The sequence below is a fragment of the Lagopus leucura genome, unplaced genomic scaffold (genome assembly GCF_019238085.1).
Source record: "Lagopus leucura isolate 7727_CA_CO unplaced genomic scaffold, USGS_WTPT01 Super-Scaffold_100021, whole genome shotgun sequence".
NCBI classification, from domain to species: domain Eukaryota; kingdom Metazoa; phylum Chordata; class Aves; order Galliformes; family Phasianidae; genus Lagopus; species Lagopus leucura.
The window spans coordinates 955,708-964,224 of record NW_024962274.1 but is presented as its reverse complement, the minus strand read 5'-3'; the positions used below and the strand labels follow the sequence as shown (position 1 = coordinate 964,224).

At 53.0% G+C, this 8,517-nt stretch overlaps 1 protein-coding gene across 1 annotated transcript; it reads right to left on the bottom strand.

The window, feature by feature from the left end:
* Positions 1-1,824: 1,824 nt before the first annotated feature.
* LOC122183810 (receptor-transporting protein 3-like) lies at positions 1,825-3,766 on the bottom strand. The gene is made up of 2 exons (XM_042878138.1): positions 3,483-3,766; positions 1,825-2,854 (listed from the first exon to the last, which is right to left on the bottom strand). The coding sequence occupies exons 1-2, from the start codon at positions 3,626-3,628 to the stop codon at positions 2,101-2,103; spliced, it is 900 nt and encodes a 299-aa protein (XP_042734072.1). The 5' UTR covers positions 3,629-3,766; the 3' UTR covers positions 1,825-2,100.
* Between the last annotated feature and the right edge of the window lie 4,751 nt (positions 3,767-8,517).

The window sequence follows — 8,517 nt, the reverse complement described above, 5'->3', positions numbered from 1 at the left end:
TGGGAGAGACAGCATTCTTCACCCCCCAGCTATCCTCCCCGGGATGAGCTCACTGTCTGTGTGCCACTGAGGGGCTGAGCTAGAGGGCAGTGTGCTAAAAAACAAATGGGAGGTGGGCACAGCTGCACATCAGAGGGAGGTATCCTGGAAGGAGCCCAGGAATGAGGCTGTGGCTGAGAAACGTGGGTGTCGCTGAGTGATGGGGAGAGGATGAAGCAGCTGCACGATGGAGAGGGCAGAGATACCCCAGGCATGCACCCACAGCATGAAGAGACAGCAGGCAAGCAGACAGCACCAGGGAGGGGATGGGGTAGAAAAGCTGATTATGCATAAGAGGCCATGGTTGGGAGAGCCTCTGTGTGTGTGTGTGTGTGTGTGTGTGTGTGTGTGTGTGCGTGTGTGCACAGAGGGTATTGGAAGGATGGCTCTGCCCTTGAAAATGAGCAGAAAGACCCAAGCAACAAAACAAGGGCCCCTGCAGGGATGTGGGCTCCATCAGAGCTGGCTTCACAGGAGGAAGTGAGGAAGTTCCCCCTGCAGCTGGGTGGTGGGGTATGCTGCAGACAGCCAGACATGATGACTGGAGCTGGGAAAACCTCAGCATGGAAAGAAGAGGGCCACGGGCAATGGCAGTGAGAAACTTGGCAGTGTCTCTGCCTTCATGACATAATGCCACGGGGGAGAGGGCAGGTTGCTCCCCACACAGGACAGCCAGAGGGGGGAAGGGACTCCTTCCAGGCTGCAGGACCAGCCTCCTCCTGGAGCACAGCTCGGCCTCCCAGCAAGGAGAAACCACCTCCAGAAAGAAGGGGCCATTCAGAGACGAGATTCTCTGGGTCCCACTATTTCCCTGCCCCAAATGCTCAGTACTTCATAGATACTCCCTCCAGGGGGACAGATTTTGCTGTCTCTTCTTGCTGGGAAGTCCCTGCTGGTGGCACCCAGCCCTGTTGCCACAGCATCACTGTCCCCCATCAGCTCTGGCGGTCAGGAGAGATGTGAATCAGAGCACTTTGCATCACTTGTGCAGCTCCAAGACTTGGAAAAATCACAGCGAGAGAGCAGCTTGTTCACAGATTGACACCATGGCCATGAAGGGTATGGTCTGGAAGCATCAGACTGCAGGGAACCGGATGGGGGAGAGGCGATCCCGCATTCGGGGATGGCTGCCCTGTCCCAGTGCTGGCGGTCACCGGCCCCAGTGCTTCCCAGTGTGGCGACGGAGATGTCGCAGCTCCATCTGCTGGCGCCGGGGCTGCGGGAGGTGGAAGAGAAGGAAAGCGCTTGGAAAGAGGGGAGAGAGTGGGATGATGGGCAGGACAGAGCGCTTAGGGGGCAGGACAGAGCGCTTAGGGGGCAGAGCCCACGGTGTTCCTGCTCCGCACAGGGTTTTCTTGTTATTTTTACATATATATATATATATTTAACCAATATCCTACCGGTTATATGTATGAAAAGACAGGGGAGTCTTACAGCAGTGAAGAAAGCAATGGCACAACCCTCCCCTTTGCTCAGACCTGGGTTGATCTCCAGGTCTTTAGTGGATGACACATGGGACACCACTTTTGGCATGGTACGGGTGGATGCTAATGGCTCCCTGTGTGTTTGCTGCAAACCCCCAGCTCCAGATACCCTCAGCTGCTTTGGGTACCCCCATTCACAAAAGCCAAGCCAGGAGAGAGGGGATGTGTCCCCCACAAGGCAGATAAAGGAAGATAAAGCAACTGGCCAGCAGATAAAGGAACTCCTCACAGCCAACCATTCTGGTCATATATATTCAGAAAAGGCTTTAGAGAAGTTAAAAAGCACAGATGCATCTTGGGCTGAGGATAAAGAACTGCTTTATTCCTGCAGGTACTCTCCATCCTTTGTATGAGGAGCTGGGGGCCATCCTTGTGCAGAACATGTCCCATAAGAAACCACCAGGCCTGCTGGGCTCCCCTGGGCTGGAGACAAGGTGCCTAGGCATGATGGTGGTGCCTGTCACCTGTGAGCTGAGAATGCCTCGCCATCCCAGGGCACACATCCAGTCAATTTTGCACCCTTTCCATTACCACCATCCTCAGCCAGCATCCCGGTATTCACAAATGCCAGCTCCTACTATTTCAAGAGGGAATAAAGCAGGGCAAAGATGAGCACTCCCAAAACACAGAGAACAGATAAGCCCACGCAGCAGCAGCGTTTCCAGGGAAAGCCACCACCTACAACTTGCTCTGTGGACCTCGTGATCAAGACAGCCTTGTCCATATCTTCCCTGGGCTTCCAGACCTTGTGCACACCCACCTTGGTCTTCCAAGCCTTGTCCACATCCATCTTGGTCTTCTGAGCCTTGTCCACATCTATCTTGGTCTTCCAGACCTTGTCCACATCCATCTCGGTCTTCCAGGCCTCATCTACATCTATCTTGATCTTCCAGGCCCTGTCCACTTCCATCTTGGTCTTTTGAGCCTTGTCCACATCCATCTTTGTCTTCTGGGCTTTGCTCACACCCACCTTGTTCTTCCCAGCACCGGGCTCCATGGCTGCCCTGGACCTGCTGCAGACACCATGCTTGCAGCCCTCGCAGTGGGTCCTGTCGTGTACCCCCGATGTGTGGCACCTGTCCACCACCACTTCCAGGAGGTCGTCTGACTGCACGGGCACGTTGTAGAAGTCCTTGAGGATCTTCAGCACCAGGTTGTGCAGCAGCCGCTCTATGTTCTCCAGGCTGAATATGGGCTCCTCCAGCTGGGGGTCGTGGCACTGCCTGCAGGCTTGACGGAAGATTCGCATCAGCACTATCCCATAGCACATGTGGAAGAGGATGTGCACTTTGGCTGAGGACCACTTGTTCAGGCACTGGGAGCACTGAAACCTGCCGGGACATGGAAGACACCAGCTCATCCCAGCCTTCTGCTGTAAGCCAGGGCAGTCAGCAGGGAGCTGGACAGCTGGAGCTGATGGTTCAGCTTTATACACATAGGCTGTCCTATCAGCATGATGCCAGCCTGGGTAGCTGTACACCCATGAGCTAGGAGCAAGCTGAAATGTAGGACCGGCTTGCTGCCCTTGCCCAGCCTGACCCCACTGCCCGGGGGCAGGGAAGAACCAAGCTCCAGCTCCATGTGAGTCTTCAGCCCTTGACCCATGCACAGCTCAGCAGGAAGCCAGCGTCAAGCTGAAAAAGTCAAAAAAGAAGCAAAACAGAAGGAAGGTGTGGGTGGAGGCTGCAGGGCAGGTGAGGAGAAGCTGCAGGTTACTCCCCTTCTGACTCATCTTTCACAACGCTTATGGGAGTTAGCAGCCCCTCCACGCTCAGCACCCCTCTCTGCATCCCCCTCCTCCATCCCTGCAGGTGCTATGGGCAAACGGCTGCTGGCACAGTCTGCAGCCCTTCCCCCAAGGCCAGTGTCATCTTACTGCAGCCCAGGGTGGCAGGAGGCAGCACAGGGAAGACAGTGATGGTGGCATCCCTCAAGTAGGACCGAACCAGTAGACCTTACCTCCCAGACACATGGTTCTGCAAAAACTCCGTCCAGCCAGGCTTGAGGCTGTGCACCTGCAGGCTATTATCCTCCCGAAATGTCCATGGATCCATTAATTTCAGGCTTGCAGCCTTCTCTGCAAAAATCTTCTGCCATGTCATCATGGTCCAGTATAGAGTTGGGAAGAGGCCGTGATCAAGGTCAAGCTTCTGGCTGCTGACTCATGTGCAGCTTTCTTTCTTCCAAATCTCTCCTCCCTCCTTCCCTCATGGGTGCAAAGTCACATCTTTGTGCCCAGAGAGAGGAACCTTTGCCCCCGTTTGTGCAGCACCACCCCAATCGATTTCTGTGCTAAGAGGCACAGCTGGCACCGTGATACATCCCAGCCAGGCAAAAAGTCTCCTAAAACAAAGGCAAAACAGCTGACCCTGAGCACCACACATTTTGCATGTAATACCTGGGCATGGGAAAAACTCCTATCCCTGCTGAAGCCATCACTCCTGCTTTGTTCATAGGCAAAAAGGATGCAAATGTAAACCTGTTTGCTGACCAGGACCACAAATATTACAGCAGTGAGAGAATCAGCAGAGATTTTACCCTGCATAGGTATAATGGAACGAAAGCTCACTGAAAATGCAGGGCTCAGCAGCCGACAAAACCCCAGGTAGCTTTATCTCTCTCGATAGCTGACACCAAACATGGGCTGTTTTTAACAACTTTCAGCCAACTCAAGCAGAAAAAGCCTGACATGAAACCACAGAGTGGAAAGTTGGAGATGATGGCACCGCACTTAAAACAGAAAGTGGGGAGGTGAGCTCTGTGCTGAGGGCACTGCGGGAGGTGAAAGCAGCGGGGCCAGCAGCAGCCCCCTGCCTCCCCATCTCTGGCCATCCCACCGGAGCAGGATGGGCAGTGAAAGAGATAGGTGCTTGAAAGGTCTTGAGAGGAGTTAGGGGACGATCTGACTCCTGATGAAGCCACCTGGGAGTGCTATGGGAGTGAAACCATTTCACTCAGCCTGAAGGTTTCGGAGGACACTATTCTGTGCACAGCGAAGACATAAAATTCCTTTGGAGGTGGCTGCAAGGAGGGAGGAATCCCAGCCCTGCTTCCCCCTGCTTTATGTTCATTTGTTGTTGTTTCATATTGTATTAGGAGGCTTAGACTCCTCAGCTTCCCAAACCTGCAGATAGGACCCACATCATCCAAGTCATCAGACTGCCCAGGAGCCCTACTGGGGAGGATGCAGGATTGCTCACCAGCATTGCTATGATGCAGGTTGACACAAGGTCATCAGCAACTGTGTGACAGGGATGGAGCCACCACTCCGCAACACCTGTCCAGCCTTTTATGCTTTAGATACTGAGATTTACCCCATGGGATGAATATGGGAGGGTGGGGGGTGGCGGGAAAGGAGGGGTGTGGAAAGATGTTTTTCTTTTGTTGCAAGAGCATTTTGAGCAGGAGGAGCCCCCCAGGCAGGAAGTCCTCTCTGTGGGAATTTATGTTCACCCAAACAAAACCATCACTCCACCTGGGGAATGTGGGTTTCAGCCTCAGCTCTTACCCTCAATTCTTCTGCCATGTCAAAAGGAAGGAGGGAGGCTCCGGTGGGTTCCTTCTGCCCTACAGGCTCAGGGCTGTTGGACGAGCACCTCCAAAATACCACTGTCATGGAAAGCATCCTCCACTACGTCACGGCAATTCAACTCAGATCATGACTCGGTGCACACCGAGCCCATGCTCTCAGCAAAGGAGCCCAGTGCTGCTCCCTGTCACAGCCCCGCACTCACCAATGCTGCAGGGACTTTCCCAAAACCACCTACGGAGCTGAAATTGCTTTGACGTCCTGCTCCACTCGGCGCACACCGCCTGGCACTGTCCCAGTGCTTGCTGCTTACCAGCACCCTCCTGGGAACAAAAGCTCCTGCAGTATCCCCTGCCTGGTCCCAGGGATCAGCCCTGTTCCAGTTCCACCATGGCAAGCCCTCCTTATCCCAGTGCTGGTGTAACTCCCCTGCTGGATGCATCAAGGATACAAAGGCACAGCCCAGGAGGTGATTTCCCTGCCACTTTCACACTGCCTGGATTTATTTTTGCCTTTGTCTCCCACCCCAAGGTGAGACGATGTGTGAGGAGAAGGATGCCTTGTCTCCTCTGCATCCAGCTCACACCATGCTAGCATCCCTACCTCCTGCCCAAGTTCCAGCCCTGGTCTGGGGGATCAGTCACTCTTCTTGTTTTTTTTTTTCTTGGGTAGCCATCCACCCACAGTGGGAAAATATCCTATTTCCCTAATTTGCTTATGAGAATGTCGTATAGTGCTGCACACAGATAGTATCACTCCCGGTTTCCCTGCAACACCCAGCCAGTCACCCTAATGAAAAGAAAATTAGATTGGTCTGACACAATTTGTTCCTGCTAGCTCTATGCTCTCAGCCCCATTGCTGCCCTTTCGGTGTTTATCGCTTGGTGGCCTTACTAATTTGTTCCAGTGGTGTTCTGGGTACCGAGACTGACTTATCTAGAGCTTCCTGGATCCCCGTTTTTCCCCTTTCCTTGAAGAGAACAATGAATTGGGCATCCATATCCTCCCAGGACCCAGCACCACTCCACGTCTCCATCCTCTCCTCCTATTTTGCCGCTGTTGTCACTGAACACTTGTCATCTTGTTCTCTATGGACAAGCACTGGCTGTAGCATTCCTTCCAGGCTGTGCTGTTTTCATAGTTGAGCCCATAGGGAAAGCATGTTCACCTCTCCCAGGGTCATCTGAGGCAAGGAGGATCAGGTCCCACAGAAATGGGGATAGGTGGAGGGGATCTTTCCCCTTTACCCCCATGTTTTCAATGGAGATGGATGCTGAGCAGGAGGAGAGAAACAAAGGAGGAACTGTCTGTGAAAACACCAGTTGAGTACCACCTCAAATGGGTTTTGGTGCTCTGGTGGCCTCAAGGAGGTCCCTCTGGTGTAAGGAGGGAGCTCAGACCCTCCAAGGAGGCTCTTTCCAGTGTAATGGCAGCAGGATTGCTGTCAGGGTGTCCCAACCACCCCAGTCACCTACCCAGCCCCTCCAGCAGCATCCCACCGAAGACAGGAAGAGAAAGGAGAAACCATGGAGCCAACTGAAAACAAAACTAGAGAAAGCAAAATGAGAGCAGCAGGAGGAAATGCAGATGTGCTGTGAGCCTCCAGCATGCTCAGCCACAGATCTCGGTGGATCGGCACAGATCTCAGTGGAATGGGATGGGATGGAAGAGTTGTGATGGGCCTGAACCCATCATGACATACCAGGGCAGTGCAAACAGAGGTGGGGAGAGAATTGGGAAACCTGCCCAGCACCATCTCACTTCAGCCAATCCCTTCCAGAACCAACAGCCTCTTTCCCACCCAGACAAGGCCACAGAGATGCTCCCTTGTGTTTGTGTCTGACAGGTCAGTCATGAAAAGCCTCTTCCAGCCTGACTCCTCCAAAACAAAAAACACTGCTCTGAAACATCCCCACGCTCAACATTTATAAGTGACCAGGATAAGGCTTGCATGCAAGTGACTTTAATGGCACATAGCCTTACTATCCCTTTTTCCCTCTCTATAACGTTTCATTTTGCAGAAACAATGCTTTGCTGTTTCATGGTGTAGATCCCCTTGAAGATGCTCCTGCAACAGCAAGAGAGGATTTCCTCTCTATCTTCCCACCTACTTCTCTAAAAATTCTAACTTTGGGGCCAGGACTTCTTTAGGGGTTAATTGCTCACATGTTCCCAATCCCCTTTAATCATGGCCAGTGTACTTAAGGAGAGGCTGCAGGTGATCCTGCATGGCATGCACCCTGCTGCGTGGCTAGAGCTTGTTTATGGGATGATATGATACCCATTTTAAGGTCACTGTGTGCTCTAGGGATGCTCAGCTAGGGATCAGAAACCTGTATCATGCCTTAAATTCTTTTAACAATGAGCAGCAGCTATAGAAGGCCAGTCCTGTTGGGGCTAGCAGTGCTCTGCCCTGCTAACGAGGATGGAAGATGATGCCTGGAGCATAGCTTCACAGCACTACTGACACCCACTGCCCCAGAAGGCAGGAGGAAAAAATGAAGCAGTCTCACCCTCCTGCTTGCAATGTACCTTACAGGAAAGGCAGAACCAAAACTGCTGACTGAACTCCTGCTTCTTGCTTGCTGTGGCTGACTCCTTTCCCAACCATCATGCTGCTGGAGTCGTGGCATGATGCTGCTCCTTGCAACAAGCCCATAGAAGCTGAGCTGCATGTCAATGTGAGTAAGTGTGGTGTGAGCTGCACACTGCCCTGTGGAGCCTCGGGGAGAATAAGTATGGCTACCAGCTCCACTACCCTGCCCTAAGAAGGGATAGAAGCCTTCCTGGATGGGTGTTTGCCTGATGTGATCTGCTCTGGATGCTTCTGATGGACATCACAGCTCTAACAAGGTATTGATCATAGTGCCTGCACCCTCCCCCCCGTGCCTGAGCAGCCCCTCTCAAGGCTGTGTGAGTTGTTTGGTGCAACAGAAACAGAAAGCTGCTGACGATGCCACTGAGGTGTGAGATGCAAATGATGACTTTGCTTCCGCAGGGTTTCGTGGTCTCCCACCAGGACTCTGCTGCCTCCAAGCCTGCTCTTTATTAGAGTTTCTCCAGCCTTTAGCAATCATTGCTGCTTTCTCTTTCAGTTTCCGTATGCTGTATATTGGGCTGCACATCCCTGGCATTTGCTTTCAAGAGGAGAAAAGTAAGTTCAGAGCCAGGCAGCTTCACAGCTGGGGCACAAGCACTGCTGCATGGCTGCAGCCAGCACCTCGGAGCCACTTGTCCCCAGCTGAGCAGACAGCATGCCCTGATGAGACCAGCAAAGGGGGGCTGCTCTGTAGCTGGGTCTGCGGAGCATTATGATTTCTGAGTTATTAAGAGCAGCTCTGTGGAAAAGCAGCTCGCTTATCAAGCAGCAAAGCCCTGGAACCACAACAGACACCCACACTACCAGCTGCCAGGAGCCGTTATTTGCCTGCCCACGCACGTGCCATCAGCAGTCAACAAACAGCC

What these genes read in the sequence shown, in the direction of transcription:
- LOC122183810 (XM_042878138.1), bottom strand. Translation starts at nt 3,628, where the DNA reads ATGATGACATGGCAGAAGATTTTTGCAGAGAAGGCTGCAAGCCTGAAA. An exon ending in CAGAACCATGTGTCTGGGAG is followed by an intron (nt 2,855 to 3,482) that starts GTAAGGTCTACT and finishes ATGTCCCGGCAG; the next exon opens with GTTTCAGTGCTCCCAGTGCC.